This window comes from Venustampulla echinocandica (genome assembly GCF_003357145.1).
Source record: "Venustampulla echinocandica strain BP 5553 chromosome Unknown scaffold_1, whole genome shotgun sequence".
NCBI classification, from domain to species: Eukaryota; Fungi; Ascomycota; class Leotiomycetes; order Helotiales; family Pleuroascaceae; genus Venustampulla; species Venustampulla echinocandica.
The window spans coordinates 4,624,016-4,640,927 of NW_022474206.1; the positions used below are offsets into that span (position 1 = coordinate 4,624,016).

Genomic DNA, 16,912 nt, shown 5'->3' on the forward strand with positions numbered 1-16,912 from the left:
TGTCCCGCAAATGCTATCCGCACACCGCAAGGAGGCGAAGAGGCGAAGGGGGCGATCAGGCCAAGGGGCCAAGGGGCCCAAGAGACGACCCAGGTCACGATCCAGACCAAACTCCCACCAGAACTCAATTCAACCCGCCAGCTCTCAGCCATTAGAGCTCCTTTGCCGAGTCCTTGGTGCAGCGCCCCAAAACCTACACCGCGGTCTGCAGATCGGCTCCAGCTCGAGATGTCTTCGGGGTCCAATATATGGCCCTCAGCCAGGCTCAGGATGCTGGCGATGCGGGGCAAAGGTGACATAAGTTGCAGAAGCACCAAACCAACCGTCAGCTGCCCTCCTGCCTCTTCTCCCTACCGAATCGGAGACTGCCGAGTAGCGGTGCTGAGAGTCTGAACTTTGAACCTTTGAAGAGATCCCTTGGCATGCAAGTCTAATTGAAGGTTCATTGTGCTCTCGAACTCTTCGACGGCCTTACCACTCTCCCAAAGCCAGCCTCTTCGGATGCGGGGTGGCATACCTACACTATTATACTCTAATACAAGAATACAACAAAACAAACTACTAGCAACAGCAACGACAATAATTGCCAGCAAACACATCTTACTATTGATGGCGAATCTACAAGTCGGCTGCCGGATTGCCGACATCCCAGCGACTCCCCGCAAAACAAAACAATGGCGCAACGCCTTTTGGCAACAAATAATCGAACTCGGATGCCGTCAGCGGGCATCATGTGGCCCCCTTTGTTCACGCCGCATCCCAGCCTCAGTAGTCGAGGCTCCAGGAGGAGCAGCACGAGCAGGACTACAGGCGCCATGGCAGCTGGCATCTGCCCATAACGAACAGCTCATGATCGCCAACCACGCTCGCCGTCACATCCACCGCCCACAACCCCACAACCCCACGATTCGCCCGGGCGCATTGCGTTATTTTGTTTCTTCGCCTGAAACTCGGGCGGCACGACGTCGATGAAGTCACAGAACCCGACGATGGCACTGCGGGAATTCTTATGTTGCTTTCGGACAATCTTCGGAATGTGCTACTCGTACCACGTTCTCTACGAAGGTACAGTACAGTACCTATTCAGCATTATTGAGTCTTGGTTCCTGGGATACATTGCATCACCCAAACAGCCAAACCGCCAACCTCATGCCTCAAGCCTCAATGTCGATATTACATAATTTGGAGCGCGCGCTCTGCTGGTTTTATGACTCCTCGGAATCCGGAGTGCGGAGTGCGGCGCATTGTACACGGTGGATGCAATAATACCGTCGTTTCTTCACCCAGCACGGAGTTGGATTTCCAATATTCCTCGGTCTCAGGTTTATTTATTACTCAGAACATATCCACCCCGAATCTGGACCTCCGTCAGGATCTGGATGGCCAAAGCACCGCAGTCTGAGCCAACCCTGATGTTGGGCCCTTGTACGTCACCAGCTCTGACAGGTTCTTCACAGTGTATTTTCCGATTGGCTTTGGCCGAAAAGTTTCTCCCCTGTGCGTTGGGCGGAGCATTGAACACGCCATTAGGTGAACCGTGAGTCGGAAGAGGTGTGTAATTAGATATCCACCCTTCTGCCTGCCTCCGATCTTGGGGGTTGAAATTCTTCTGTGGCGCCAGTGGCTAGTACAGAGTTTTCAACTACGCCATACCCGCAAGAGCGGGTGTCGTCGGTTGATTTTAAACTTTTTGCGTTTGCTACCACTGCTAGGCAGCTATGTCTCCGTATTAACAGGGCCGGCAACCCACTTGGAGAGGGCCGAAGATATTATCCGCCGAGCCTACGAGGTGCGTATCGGGCAGCTCCGATGATGATCAGGGACACTTGCAACGTTCCAGTCTCAATCCAATAGTCCGATATTGTAGCTTTTAATAACCAAGATCTTGATTTCTTATAAACCCCCCCTGCTGTCGTTTTGAGATTTTTGCTTTCTAGGCTTAAAAGCTGTACCCAAGGAACAAAAGGAGATTTCGAAAAAATGGTGGGTCTGATATGTTTCAAGAGCATTTGACAATTATGCCGCTCCTCGAAGAAAGCGAGTCATGGTTAAAGCAGCAATTAGTGCTGTGCATATCAGGCCTCATTATATCCTCGTGTGAATCACCTATAGGCCTGCCAAGCGTTGATGATGCCATGCGTGTCTTGTCATTCGCAAAAATATTTTTGCCATGGGTTCCAGCAAGTGGTTGGTCAATGACTCGTAGTTTATCTTCTCATGATCGCATCTGTTACTGCCAATAAGATTTCGATCTTGCGGGATCTTAGGCTCTCAGTATCTAATCTTCTGCAACAAAATCTGATCACCTCGATATTCTCAAATCACGCTTTCAACTTCCATTGTTAATTCTCGTGCTCGCGAAGTATCTCCAAGCCGAGCTGAAAATTAAAGGCCATGCCAAAAACCATTCCGCATCAGTCATATCTCAAGTACCATTACGTGCGCAATTTAGGTTTCATATAGCAGTTTCAAACATCCTTACGCAGTCTTTGCAGATAGGCAGCTTATACATGCTCATTGATTATGAATATGTATGGTGGTGCATAGTTCCATGCTTGCTATAAGTTCTGATTTCCATCTGCCACGCAAGCTTCCAAACTGGGGTTAGAGATACCCTTCTATTACGTACGACAATACCATTACAATCGCTCGTAATAGGCCGATTCTCCTGTTAAAATTGCCCAACCTTGCTAAGTCAATTCACCAAATTTGGGTTGAAGAAGATATATACATAACTGCAAGTCTGCAATGCGGCATGATTCTGAAACCAAGGACTGCGTCTGTTTAAAGGGCGAATTTACTAGATAGGGAAATGTATTTGATTTCGTCCACACATTCCATACTGGTGATTGTATGGATAGCATAATATATGGATTAGCACACATTATGGCGCATTTGGAGGAGTCGCCTATGTAATATATGCCCGATATGTTAATCCCTAAAACTATATTTCTATTCTGCCACTGCTCTCAATTCCTTTTACGCATTTACTGAATCATTGGTCTTACTGTATATCCAATGTTCTGCGGTTAGAAGTTGCGATGTCTCAAAGAGAGGGGGGGGTTTCACGTGATCGGTTAATTGGCCCTGGTCTAAAATATTGGTGATCTTATTACAACTACATCTCGTTAGTCAAAGCAACATACACCAACGCCAAAGTGTAAAATTGTACAAATTCTCGTGGATTTCAAAGGCAGATGAGATATATCGCTCCACTTATGCGGCTTTAATATTCTCAGTTTTAATCATATCTATATCCTTGACCCCCTAATTCTTCACTCGATTTTATAATTTCGCAGACGCAGACAAGGACTAAAATTCAAAACGCCATCTCGCCGCTTCATGGCCTACGATAGTAACCCAGTACTAGCCTTTTAAAAACCTCACCTGCTTCATTGATACTACCGTGGCGATGCGATCTACTGGTAGTGCTGGAACTATGCTCTCGTCGTCAATTACGAGGGCGAGTTCTAGGCCCCAACCATAGAGACAACAATATTGCCGATTCCGAAGACGCAATTATCTGCTCCCTTCAAAACTAATAATCTTGAAACATAGTAGCAAACCATTACGTTGACAATGGTGTAATCTCCCGCAATAAGTACCTAGGATTTGATAGTTGTTTGAAAAGGACGGAAGCCGTCCTTCAGCTCGCTATGGTTGCAGATTGTTGAAAAGATTCCCGAACTTGGAGACAATTTCGTTTGCTACTTGGGGCGGCAACCGCAGGGACTCTGCTGCTGGGCCACTGGCCGAGATTGGGACAAATTACAGCTGGACCGTTTGGGTTTGAGGCCGATGGCGATGAGTATTGTTGAGGAATATAAGCCCAATAAGGGACAGTTCGATATCGATGCTAGATATAGGTTAGTTTGTATGCCTGATGTTTGTTGCCAGTATCGGGACGGCCACTGGGAATATGTGTTGAAAAACAGTTGTGGATATACTGTCCTAACAATCTAAATCAAGCCATACTGAAAACATCCCTAATAATACCCCTTATTTATTAGCATAATTTTCTAATAAAATATTTTAGGAGAACAAGTCTACCTCTAGCTATGGGGCCTAACAAACACAATTATCGACTGTGCTTCTCCCCAGGAACCAACTGTTTCCATATCATAAGCCTACTATTAAGCAGGAGACAATTCAGTCGATGCTAAGAATTTGCTTATATGCACTCGTTGGCTTTGTCCCCGACCAAATATAAGCCGAACTCACTTATAGCTGCACTGTGACTACGCAGCAGAAGTATCAAAGCATATCCAAATAGCTAGTGCCTTCTCCCGTTCAGGTTACAGATGCCCTGAAGTCATCTAGCGCAATGCATTAGCTTTGATCTGTGCTCTCCAAATTATGGTATTGCCTACCTCGCTAGTTGTCAGGTTTGCGGCCGCGTCAGTTTCGTCGGCGGTGTAAGAAGGAGGCAACCATGAATGCAGTCTCAATTGCTTAGAGGCGGTTCTGAAGGAGACAGCAAGGCTTGACACTCCAAGATCTTGCGTAATATTATCCCCTGCTGTGAGGGTTCATTGTTTCCAGCATTTTTTAAGGTGTTCTAGTTTTTGACGGTAACAGCTCTTGTCTCTTTTCTGCCATCTGCCATACTATCATTTATATAATGGAACAACTCCTTTCCGGTCCCCGAATATCTAAGCGAATATCCACAACGCGAAGTCCACCGCGGGCCATTATTATAACATGTCCTCACTTCCGATTTCCACTCTTCCCCTTCAATCATGCAACCCAGGAGACGTTCAGGTGCACAGCGTTTCTCATCATCAAGGTATATCTGTATTCCCTCTTTGTACTTTCAGAAGCTAATCGAGCTCTTAACTAAGTCTCCGCTTGGCCTTTCAGGGGCTCTTGGAGTCCGACCCCACGATCGTGAACTCTTGCGACCGGCGACGCGTCGTCCTTCATTCGCAACTCAACTCGGCCATAGGAGCATCTTTGCTTTGGGTCTCAAGGTATTTGTGCTTTCTGTTCTGTGAACCCAGAGGCTAAGTCGATCTTTCTAGTCTCATTGTGGATTAGGGTTTGTCGTAGCTTCCAGGCTGCTTTTGCCAATAGGGGAGTTTCTGAGGTGCTGGCTTTGATTCCCTGAAGGTATTTTGTTCTTGTTCTGTGCGCTTTCAGACGCTGACCCCATCTATTAGTACAAACATCCGGGCTTGGAGAAGACTATTCTATACAGGGCACAATACGACTCAAAACTCCGAAACCTTGTGTGCACGAACAATCACCTACCAAAGATCCGACTTCCATTATAAACAACCCTCTCTAATCACCAACCCCCTAGTATAGATCGGTTGGTAGCTGATATCGCGGAATCATCAACTTGGTTCTCTATCCAATTTTGTGTCAACCGGGCTTCACTCAACATGAACGGATCATCGATTCAGATCCCTTCCGCCGCCGGCCCCCAGTTCACCATGTTCCCCAAGCTCCCCCTGGAAGTACGAGTCCTGATCTGGAGACATGCGATGGAAAATATTGGGTCTCGACTAGTGAACTCCACCTTAAAAGAACCAAGCAATACTGTCCCAGGGGTTCTGCAGGCATGCAAGCTCAGCCGTAAAGAGGGTCTGAAAAAGTACCACCGCTGTGGAGTTTGTCTTGGCTGGTCAGGCGAAACATATGCTTACTTCATCAGCTATGATACCGACATGTTGGTTCTCGACGTCCCATCTGGAGTTGAACCGTACATGCTCGAAATGATTGACGACATGAAGTGTGGTGACGTTCCTATTACCTTGACCCATATGAATCAATGGAAATTCCTAAAGGTAGAGAAACTTCAGCGCCTGGTGGTGGGCTGGGACTACTGGAGATGGCTCTGTAAGAGCGCGGCCCGTGAGGGGAAATTTAGGGATGTGGTTGCTGAGGTATTTCCAAACCTGCAGGAACTGCTATTTGACCTCCTCCCTGCCGAAACCCCTAAAATCTTCAATTGACACAGGGCCACTGTGCGTAGCGTCTCTGACGATCGATGGAACTTGATCCCCGCCATGATGAAGGTATAGGAGCTTTCGTCTTGCATTGCTGTTGTTCCTAGAGTGGTGGATGGTGTGCAGGAAATTTTTAAATTTTCGCTAAACCTTTTCCTTTAGGACCATGGCTCTAGTGAGATTAATTCAGATGATGTGTTTGGTTCGGGTACTGTAGTAGAGATAAAAATAGCAACTGGGAAGGAAGCTATTAGAGTTCTCTAAGCTGCAAGGCCCACGGGCTATCCAAATACTCAGACACTCAGCCGCCCTCTACACGAGAACGATTTGTTTTCTTTCACTTTGTATCACTGAGTTGCACTGGCCTATAATAGAGAGTCTAGTGCTCGTGGACTCTATCTACATTAGTTAAGAAAACCCTAGGCCGATAGATAAATGACCTCTTGCCTTAAACGAACCTTACAACGAAGTGATCGTAGTTCTCCTTTCTGTCTTTTTCTTTTGTCTATATATATGCTGCAATGTTACTGTATAGATCTCTAGTTATATTGTTAATGTTATGTTGTCTTCTTTGCATCCGTGTGTTTTTTTTATAAGCTTCGGTGTTTATTTGCTTTGAAGTGGTTGTTATATATTGTCATGGACTGTCAAATTCACCACGTTGTTAGTCTGCTACTTCATTGATACTAGTAGTATCTGTTGTAGCTAAGACTTTACTAAGAAATTAGTGAAACTCGTATAGTTGGACGCTTTACTTACTTCAATCCCTTTTGCTTAAAGCCCTTTAGATTAATTGGGTCCTACAACGCTACGTTTAGTCCTTGCAGGTGAACTAAAGAGCGACATATCTATAAGATATATGATACGTTGTCGTCATAGTATAAGCCAAGAGTTCTTATCTAGGTTTAACTTTCAAATCTGCCCCTTTTCTGCGTATTCGCCTAGTCGCTCAACCGCCCAACCGGTCAATCGGCCAACTACATAACCGCCCAACCGCCCAGCTATTCATTATATAAATCACAAGTCGCCAACCATCTCTTATATAAATCACAAGTCATTCAGCTTCCCATTCAGTTTTCTACATCCTCCAAGTCACAGCTTGTGGCAAGGTGGTCTCCTGGCTTTCCTTCTTCCCAACACCCAACACCCACCACACAGGACATATATACCTTACGCTCTAGCAGGCAACATCACATATCACTTTGCATCACTCTTCAACTCAGTGGCAAGCTTTAGTTTGTTACTTACCTATACAAGGGTAAACATCAAATAATGGACACCGGAATATCCTATTCGGAGGTGTTGAATGCCGAGAAGGCGCAAGCAAGTGTTGACACAAGTTCAAGGTAAGTAAGAAAGTTTAGTATCTCTTCCTTAGAGGCTAGAGCTCAAGACCGATCTAACTCATTGAAACTGGGTAGAAGCTCGATCGAAGTGTTGGCCCTAAAGACAAAGAACGCGGCAATTATGAACGAATGGTGGTCTTCATTTCCCGTGGAAGATTTGTTCGAGGGTGCACCTCGCACTTTTCACCTATTTTCAAAGCTTCTGGTGGAACTTCGTGTCAAAATCTTGAACATGGCCTTGGACGACATCCCTAGACGCATTATACCCGTTCAGCCGATTCGGAACTATGAGAAACCGTCTCCGCCACTCTTTCGGGCCTCATACCTGACCAGACTGGTTGCAAAATCTCGTTATGATATCCACAATGGCGAACAGGGAGGCAAAGCATTCAAGATCTATATCGACTTCGCCAAGGACTCTCTTCATATTAATTCAAACTTCCGCGTCGGCGGCAAACGCACCCCATCAGACCTTCATTCGACGGTATGGTTCGACTGCCAGTTGCTCATACGTGTACAGCGCCTGATAATGAGCCTCCTGGAAATGATGAAGCTAATCTCTAGCTACCGGTTAAACAAAGCCGGCAGCGTGGGCATATACGATCTCTGGCATATGTTGGAAACGGAGTGTCCTAAGTTGACCAACTTATGGGCTGTCCTCAATGGACCGCAGCCGAACTGCAAGAACCTAAAATTGAAGCAGTTCAACCGGAGGGAGAAAAAGTACTGGAATTCTCCTTCTTCGCCTGCTTTGCATATCATGGACGACTGGGAGGAACTTCGGTGGTCATTTCTGATAGCTCAGGACGAGGGGATGTGTAAGGGGCTTTCACTAGCACTTACGATCGATAAAGAGTCGTGGTCCAGGGTTTACGGTTCGGTACCTCATGTCTCCTGAATTTCAATAACGCAGAGTGAAGCTGCCTGATCTGAGATGAGACATAGCTTAGCAAGGTTTTATCGACTATTGATAGTCTAATTCTTTCAAATTTAATTTTATTCACTGACCACCGTTGATTCTTCGCTTTGCTCTCCAGACTGTAAATTACCCCATATTATAAACCTGACGGTCGTTATTGTATTCTAATTACCGCTGAAAAAGGAGCAGCCTTAGAAAAACACATCCTTTTATTACGAGCGTAAATCTCAAAATACAACAAACTAAGGGAATGCTAGGAAGCTAAATTTGATTTGATAACACTCCCCAAATAGAAAATCCGTGTCGTGGTTTATTTCCGCAAATCATTTTGATACCTATGTAAGTAGGATTCTAGTTCATGGCTCCTACTTAATAGACCTATTCATTTCTGGAAGCCCAAGATATCTCATATCGTCAAATGCAACACCCTCACAGCATTCTCACCCAAAGCTCCGCTAGCTTTGTCATTGTGACTTCCTAATGCCCCTTGGATAGCTTCATAATTCGTCTCCACACTAGCCCATTTTTCAGTTTCCCCCTCCAGCGGTGGGAAAAATGGATGATCCGTACCAAACATAATTCTATCTTCCCCACTAGCTTGAATGGCAGCTTTCAACCCAATCTCACTATATACCACCGCATCTAGATAGATATTGTTTTTTAGTATCTCCCATATAGTTTTCCGATCTTTCGTCAGCTTCCCCTCGGTCATGAGATGCGCATCGTGCACTATACAGCTCTCGATCCTCCCCGCTAAGAATGGAAGCGTACCACCGGAGTGTGCGAGTATCATTTGCAAGCCCGAGACTTTCTCGAATACGCCTGATAAAATCATTCTCGTCACGGCAATCGTTGTTTCTAGTGGGAATCCCAAGGCGAGTGGCAACACATGGCCATAATCATTTGCCCGCTCTCCCCATACAGAACTAGGTAATCCGTAGTGCGGGTGTAGGAATACTGGCAGTTTTTCATCTTGCAATGCCTGGAATATCGGCAATAACTCTGGGTCATCGAGGCCCTTTCCCAATCCCGTAGTTCCCAATATAATACCCCTAATGTATATCAACCCCTTCAACCTCTCAATCTCCTTGAGAATGACGTTTTTACCCCCACTCAACGGCAACGTGGCAAACGCAAACAATCGCCCTGGAAATTTCCCGCATTCTTCGTTGATTTCATTGTTGATATTTTCTGCGACTTTCGCAGCTTCTCCAGCTGGAACCCAGTCGAGCCAGGGATTTGCGAGCGATATAACAGAGATGTCAATTGAATGCGTATCCATAAACGCTATCTTCCTGGTAATGTCGTAGTACTCTGGCCCGACTGGTCGGCCTCTGGAAGTGCTCTCCGTGTCCTCGGCGGGAAGGATGACGAGACGGAGTGAAGATGAGGGGGGGAAAGAACGTATATACGGAATGCTAGATCGAGATTTGAGGAGGGCAATGTATGAAGGTGGGTAGACGTGCGTATGTATGTCTACGACAAGACTAGTGGGCCTAGTTTCGGTCATTACGGCGGTTGATATTACGAGGTGTTGGCTTGTGAGTGGCAAGGACAAGCTGAAGCTTGGAAGTTGGGAGAAGTGGTAACGGTATCTGCATAGCCGAGGAGGAGCAACTGTGCTTCACATTCATACCCCGTTTAGGGCCCTAGTCTTGTGATACGTCCCGCTCCCAATAGATCGTGGTTGCAGGCAATTTGATATTTGATTATTGGTTCGGTGTTACCCAGTTACCAACCCCCTAAATCCTTATCGCTGCCCCGCTTCTTATCTCTATCCTCCCCACTACAATGATATGCTCAAGGGTGCCAAATCCTTCACACCGCTTCATCGCCAGGTTGTCCTCGTAGATAGATCATTCAACATAACTCAGTACCTACCTAGATACTGAGTAGGTAGGTACTGTTAACACCTAAAGCGTATTTATGGAAGTATCCCCGCGCGACTCACTCAACTTCAGAGCTTACCTAGTCATAAAACACAACGGACTTAACGTATAGCTCTCAAACGGGAAATGATATAAGCTATGATTACCTTGTGCATTGAGTATGAAATTTTAGTTCTTATCTTTTTTTGCCAGTTGTATGCCTATATGATGATATGCGGAAGGTGCAACGTCACTCTGGAATGTAGGTCATTCCTCGTTGTACTACATAGGTACCTACCTACCTAGGTAGTTACCTAGTTACCTTGATTGCTAGACGAGTTCTCCGCATCTGACAGATAAACATTTTAGAAGTTCGACAGACCACTCTAACACATCTAAAATCAATACCTCACATGTAGTTGCATGTTTATACCGTTACTGATATAATTCCCGTAGAATGGCATCAGAAACCAACGCCGTTAGCAACAGCAGTCTCGCCATTCCGGTACCTCACTCCGTTCAGCCTCTCACAGAATACCTATAGTGACAACCATACACTAATGCTTCTTCTTTAGCTCATAGATTTTTCTCATTTCCTCCACGGCACTCCTTCTCAGCGCCTCTCAACTGCACAATACATCCTACGCGGTTTCCAAACGGCTGGATTCATCTACCTAACCAACCACAGCATCCCCCTCCCAACGGTTTCAAAAGCTTTCACCACATCCTCACTCTTCTTCCAACGCCCACAAAAGGAAAAAGAAGCCTTGGGCTGGACAACTCCAGAGTCAAATCGAGGTTACGTCTCGCAGGGTCGGGAAAAAGTTTCGACCTTGCTCAACAAACAAGATGTCGCGGCGTCTCGCGCCCTCGCTCCGGATCTGAAAGAGAGTTTTGAGATTGGAAGGGAAGGTGCAGATGGCACGCCGAATAACTGGCCGGGTGGCGAAACTGATATGCCAGGGAGGGAGTTCAAAGAAGTGATGTTGAATTTCCATGATTTGTGTAAACAGCTCCATATCGAAGTCATGCGCGCCATAGCCGTGGGTATGGGTTTGTCCGAGTCCTATTTCGACAGCTATACAGACGTAGGCGACAATACGCTGCGTCTACTACATTACCCTGCCGTGAATAAGGAAGTGTTTCATGCAAATAAATTGCAAGTTAGGGCAGGTGAGCATACGGATTATGGGAGTATTACGTTGTTATTTCAGGATGACCAGGGTGGATTGCAGGTGAAGAGTCCAGATGGCACCTTTGTTGATGCTACGCCTATCCCGGGGACGGTAGTTGTTAATGCGGGAGATTTGTTGGCCAGATGGAGTAATGATACGATTAAGAGTACGCTGCATAGAGTTGTGGAACCACCTACTGCTGAAGACGGGGATATGCATTCTGCTAGGTATAGTGTGGCTTATTTCTGTAATCCGAACTTCACGAGTCGGATCGCGGCTATCGAGGGGACGTATGGAGGTGAGAAGGGGAGCAGGAAGTATGAGGACATTAACTCTGGGGATTATCTGGTACAGAGGCTATCGGCTACTTACTAAGTTTCTTTTAATGCTTGCTCTATTATCTTATTCGAGGTTGGCAAGTATTCTTTATAGGGTTTCCTCGTTATGCTTTTCTTAAGCTATTAGCAATATGAATACATCAGCAAATCCCACACAAACTCTCATAAATTCAACCGATTGTGGATTTCTTAGAAGAGATAATGAGCAATATCAAACGGCCATATCCCATCCGACCATAGTCCATACCCTTTCAATAAACCAAACCGGCCCGTAAGGTACTATATCGGTATTGGGGATAATGGGGATGTCAATATTTTCTATAGGCGAAGCAGGAAATTTGAGACTCTCGAACTCATCTCCGCCAATAGCGCTTTTAACTAACATATTCTGGATGCGATTCGTCTCTCTGAACAACAAACTTGAGGTGTTGTGTTGCCTCTGAGTGCGGGGCGAGTTTTCGGATGCAAGAACTTCAGCAACCAAGCCTTTCCTTGCTGAACCGCCAAGAGCGACGTAGAGAATCTGCACAATATACCGAGATTCCAAACTCGCCGTGTTGCTATCAGACCCAACCGACATCTCCGTAATGTTGCCTGGGTTTTTCGATGACCCTACATGCTCCTGGAAAATGGCTTCGGAGACTAGACGGCCAGTCTGTTTTAATACAGCGTATAGAATCCCTTCTAGAACAGGGCGATGTCCTGGCTTGCCGACCTCCCACTTGAGGTTCGATATAGTTGACGAGAGGGCTCCTGCCAAATACTTATTGACAGCATACTCTACGCCCTCCTCTAAGCAAGGCTCGCGTAGTGATATGTGACTTCCTCGTTTATTTTCATAGGCAGCTTGCATGTTAGAAAGTTGCTGTAGAAGGCCCAACGCCTTGTCGAAAAACACGGCGATTCGATATACGACATGGTTTCTCTTTTCTCGGCCCGCAATTGTTCGGCATAACACATTCAAGAAGTCGAAGGAGATTTGGACCGCTAGACTGACTTGCTGCATTAGTTGTTGAAGAATATGAAGAGTGTGGGCGTCCTTGGTGTTTGTCTTTAAATACTGTAAAGGTATGCAACATTCGGTGATAGCCGTGTCAACTAGTAGAAGAAATTCTCGGCTGTGTGCAATAGCAACCTGGAGATTACTGGGATCTAAATTTTGCGCGATCTTCTCTAGATTACTGCGCTCGCGGCTGATTCTGAGGGCTGCAAAGGGTTAGCTTATAGCCTTGTTAACACTAACTTTCCGTACCACGAATAGGGAGAACATAATAGTAAACTATTTCCCAACCCCATTAGCGTCCTCACACAAAGTGCTTACCGTAGCTGCTCATACGGAGAAGGTTGTTATCAGCCGGTGATGTCTCCATGGTATCTACATTCGATGGCGCCCTAGGTAGTATCTCCAAGTCGTGAGGCAACTGGCGTTTCTTCGATGCATCACTAGTTGAAGTACTGGATTGGGCCACTAATTGTCGTACAATGGAAGATCGTGCTTGTGAATCCAGGGAATTTTCTTGAATAGTAGTTTCCCTTCTCAGGCGTAGTTCTTCCTCCAATCGATGGACTTTATCCTCAAGATTCTTTTTCTCCAGATAAATTGTATTGTACTCGTCTTTCCAGAAATCGGAACTATCAACATAGCGATGTTCTTTGTTTGATATATTTCGACCAGTATTGATTCGTTTGCGTAGTCTCTGGCAGTATTCTGTAAACCATATAAGAGCCGCCACGCATGGAGATTGCTGGGGAAGCATACCAATGGTAGATACACCCTCAGGGCGCGATCTCTCGATAGCAAAGGCAAGAGCTACTTGACTTCGGCTGAAATGACACAAAATACTGGAAGTTGGGGCCTGTTCTGGGGTCAGGATAGTGACAGTTGTGATGTGGGAAGCCGCGCTAGTTGTCGACAACGAGGGACCCGTTGACGATGACTCGCCATGCGTTGCCATGATGTATAAGGTAGACAATTGAGCTGTACATTAGATAGATTGAGGGCGAAGTAAAGATACGAAGAAAGTGGCGATGTTAATAGCAAAATAAAATAAGAAGCGGCATAGGCGAAGTTCGCTCCTTCCTCAGATAAGGGTAGAGTGATGCAACTCCATCACCTCTAGACCAATATGCAGGCAGGTGCAACTCAGAAGTAGGCCGATGGGAAGTCACCAAGATGGTTCTTTCTATAATAGCTATGAGTAGCACGCCTAGTATTGCATGATATCCACTCCTAGGGAAGCTTGCCACCACAGCATTGTCCCTAGTTCTTCGACAATCTAATAATTCTTTCTGCTAGTGCTGTTTTAGGAGGACCGAAAATAAATAATTGAGTCACTAGAAGAGATACGACTTACTGCGACTTGTTAATCGCAAGTCTTGGATTATGAGAAACTAAGCTGGAAGGATCTGCCTATTGGCTGATGACGAGGGGCCCATCGTTCCATAGGATCAGGCCCTCAGTGAGGACGACATTCCTTTCGTGACCTTCCAGAGTGCAGGCGACGGTATTTTACTAAAAGGGACGGTACTTATTATGTAGTTGACGACGGGGCTTCCTACAGCTCCTAATAGGGCAACTAAAACATCAATACTTTCCAAGAGAGTGGTTAGTTACCTTAGGAATTCATATATTGGAAGCTCAGCTCTGGCAGTGAAGTAAAATACACCGTCGCCCAGGTCGAAGCAGGAGCTACCATGTGCCCTGGGTGCTGAAGACCGCGCTGAGTCAGCCGGACATGTCCGCAAAATATACTTTCCGAGGCGAATCCGGGAGACTTTAACTTCTCATCATCTGGAAGATCAACAAAAGTAAACAGTGCCACCAAGCAGACGCGAAGCTCCATGCTCCTCCGCAGATTTACTTATATCCATCATGGCTAACAACGATCTACTGAAATGGGTCACTAGCGATGTGGATTTCTACGAGCTGCTAGGAATTTCGTTTGAGCAATGCACAGAATCCGAGTTGCGGCGCGCATATCGAAAGACCGCACTCAAATACCATCCCGATAAAGTTGGCAAAGATTTCGATCCAGAAAAATACGAGTTATTCCAAGCAGCGAATGATGTTCTTGCCGATGTAGAGCTGAAGGCGAAATATGACAGCCATCGACATGCCAAAATACAACGACAGAGGGCGAATGAGCTGTTCGAGGGAAAGAGGCGGACGATGAAGGAAGAGCTGGAGGCCCGAGAACGAGGTGGCCTATCTACGGCTGGTACCAAGAGACCTAGGGAAGACGATGCGCAGAGCGAGATGCAGCAGGAACTCAGACGGCTGGCCGAAGAAGGCAGAAAACGAAGGGCGGCGAGGGTGTCGATGATGTCCGAGAATATCAGAGTCGATGTCGCTTCCTCTCCAGTGCCACCAACTTCGCAAAAAGAAAAGGCCCCAAAAGCAGAAGAGCAACCACAAGAAGAAGAGGATGAAGTAGAGAGATTGGAGCGCATGATACGAGAAGCAGAACAAGCCAAGGCCAAGCGGAAAGCAGAGAAGAAAGCTAGGAAAAGCAGTATCTTCGTGCCTGCTGACTCGCCGTTTGTAGGCTCAGCGGCAAAAAAGGAACCAAAATTGGCAGATGAGGCTACAGCTACACCTATCAAACGCCCCGATATATTCAAAGGATTGAAAGCTGACGAGAAATCTTCAGCATCTCCCAAGTTCTCCTTCTCACCTGGCACGCCTAAGAATGACTTTGCAGCGACTATGGTGAGGCTCAAAGCAGCGGAGAAGCAGAGATTAGAAGAGGAGATTCGCCAGAGCGAGGCCGAGACGGCGCAATAACGATTATGAGATATTTCGAGATCCGTCAGATACCCATTTGTCATTTTTAGCATAGCGGTAGGGTCAGGGGCATGGAGCTTGTTTGCAATAGCACAACCCAAGACAGCATAGATTAGATGCATCCAAAATGCAGTATGCCATATATTTTTCATGAATTATGTTTGTTTTACATGTGAGATGCCATAAATTACAGATGCTAGAGTGGATATATTGGTTTATATTGATACATAGCAAGGCGGATTTGATATTGCCAGCTCCCTGTATAATACAGCATCCATCTTATTTCCTGTTAAGATGCCAAGAAGGAACAAACGCCTTGATTTTGACGTTCTGCGTATCTCCACCCTCAGGAACCCATTCCAACTTAAACTCATTACCCTCTTTATATCCACCAGCCTCTCCCTGGACGTGAACGTCCGTCATAGTCTCCAATCGACAGAGGCCCAACCCAATATTCCCCACACCAGTCAACCACTTCCCCGCACTCCTACCCCTCTGATTAAACCTGGCAATATTGGTTTCCCTTGCAATTCCTTCCACGCCCAAATCAACGTCGGGATCATACACCAGTGCCTTGGGCATCTCCTGGTCCATCCCGTACAGCATAACGGGCAGGATCCTCTTCCTGACGACCCCGGTATGATGCGTTCTGATTGTCAACTCTTGCCCCACGTAGCAGCCCTTCCTGTAATCGATACCGCCCATATAGTCAATATTGCTCTCCTGTGGCAACGCTGATTCGCGGATCAGCTCGTCCTGGCCCTCGGCAACACCCATCAAGTACCTCCTCACCCGATAAACACTTTCATCACACTGTTGCACATCAACCTCCGGGGCTTTGCCAGCAGGTAAGATAAGCCTTGTCCCCATGTCTGGAGCCCTCGTATCCACATATCCCACAAAACCTTCCTTCAAGTTATCCCCATCTAGCCCCATGCCGGCCCCCCATAAACTCCACACACTTTGCTCTCCTTCCGGAATTACCCTAACGTCAAACTTCGCCCTCAGCTTAAACCTCTTGATATGCTTCGCAAACCTCTCCACTTCCTTTGCATCGACTTCAATCAACCAACTATCCGCACCCTTTCCATCAGGATAGATAATCACATCATTCAGTATCCGGCTCTGCGCATTGAGGAATGCGGCGTAGAACCCCGACTTGTACGGCGTACCGGGAGATATATTCGCTGTTATAACTCCTTGGAGGAAATGTGTTGAGTCGGGGCCGGAGACGGATACGAGTCGCCTTGAGGGGAGGGATGCGTATCCAGCGGAGGGGGGAGATGGTGGGTTTCTGGTGGGTGCTGAGGTAGAGGCGAAGCGTGCTGATTTGGGAATGGAGGTACGGCGTCCACGGATGGAAAGGAATTGGCAGGATTGGCAGATGTAGGGTGATGAGACCACTATGCGTGGGAGGGTTATTCCTGAGGGCTTCATTTTTTTTGAGTTATTGTGAGCTTCGAAGTTTAACTCAATAATATGGAGGGCGGGTTTGGGGAGGTTTGTAATGTGCCTCAGATTACGTACCGAG

General features: G+C 46.5%; 7 protein-coding genes across 7 annotated transcripts; 4 read left to right on the plus strand and 3 right to left on the minus strand.

Moving 5' to 3' along the window:
• Nucleotides 1-5,384: 5,384 nt before the first annotated feature.
• Nucleotides 5,385-6,215, plus strand: BP5553_04037 (uncharacterized protein; the record flags this gene model as incomplete). The annotated part of the gene is made up of 2 exons (XM_032012660.1): nucleotides 5,385-5,888; nucleotides 6,114-6,215. 2 exons carry the CDS (start codon nucleotides 5,385-5,387, stop codon nucleotides 6,213-6,215), a joined length of 606 nt encoding a protein of 201 aa, XP_031872353.1.
• Nucleotides 6,216-7,223: 1,008 nt separating this feature from the next.
• Nucleotides 7,224-8,195, plus strand: BP5553_04038 (uncharacterized protein; the record flags this gene model as incomplete). Its single annotated transcript, XM_032012661.1, has 2 exons — nucleotides 7,224-7,297; nucleotides 7,373-8,195. The coding sequence occupies 2 exons, from the start codon at nucleotides 7,224-7,226 to the stop codon at nucleotides 8,193-8,195; spliced, it is 897 nt and encodes a 298-aa protein (XP_031872354.1).
• Nucleotides 8,196-8,622: 427 nt separating this feature from the next.
• BP5553_04039 (uncharacterized protein) lies at nucleotides 8,623-9,726 on the minus strand (the record flags this gene model as incomplete). The annotated part of the gene is made up of 1 exon (XM_032012662.1): nucleotides 8,623-9,726. One exon carries the CDS (start codon nucleotides 9,724-9,726, stop codon nucleotides 8,623-8,625), a length of 1,104 nt encoding a protein of 367 aa, XP_031872355.1.
• Nucleotides 9,727-10,541: 815 nt separating this feature from the next.
• On the plus strand, nucleotides 10,542-11,634 carry BP5553_04040 (uncharacterized protein; the record flags this gene model as incomplete). Its single annotated transcript, XM_032012663.1, has 2 exons — nucleotides 10,542-10,589; nucleotides 10,660-11,634. 2 exons carry the CDS (start codon nucleotides 10,542-10,544, stop codon nucleotides 11,632-11,634), a joined length of 1,023 nt encoding a protein of 340 aa, XP_031872356.1.
• Nucleotides 11,635-11,808: 174 nt separating this feature from the next.
• On the minus strand, nucleotides 11,809-13,552 carry BP5553_04041 (uncharacterized protein; the record flags this gene model as incomplete). The annotated part of the gene is made up of 3 exons (XM_032012664.1): nucleotides 11,809-12,803; nucleotides 12,919-13,305; nucleotides 13,357-13,552. 3 exons carry the CDS (start codon nucleotides 13,550-13,552, stop codon nucleotides 11,809-11,811), a joined length of 1,578 nt encoding a protein of 525 aa, XP_031872357.1.
• Nucleotides 13,553-14,469: 917 nt separating this feature from the next.
• On the plus strand, nucleotides 14,470-15,381 carry BP5553_04042 (uncharacterized protein; the record flags this gene model as incomplete). The annotated part of the gene is made up of 1 exon (XM_032012665.1): nucleotides 14,470-15,381. The coding sequence occupies one exon, from the start codon at nucleotides 14,470-14,472 to the stop codon at nucleotides 15,379-15,381; it is 912 nt and encodes a 303-aa protein (XP_031872358.1).
• A 279-nt stretch (nucleotides 15,382-15,660) lies between these two features.
• On the minus strand, nucleotides 15,661-16,818 carry BP5553_04043 (uncharacterized protein; the record flags this gene model as incomplete). Its single annotated transcript, XM_032012666.1, has 1 exon — nucleotides 15,661-16,818. One exon carries the CDS (start codon nucleotides 16,816-16,818, stop codon nucleotides 15,661-15,663), a length of 1,158 nt encoding a protein of 385 aa, XP_031872359.1.
• Between the last annotated feature and the right edge of the window lie 94 nt (nucleotides 16,819-16,912).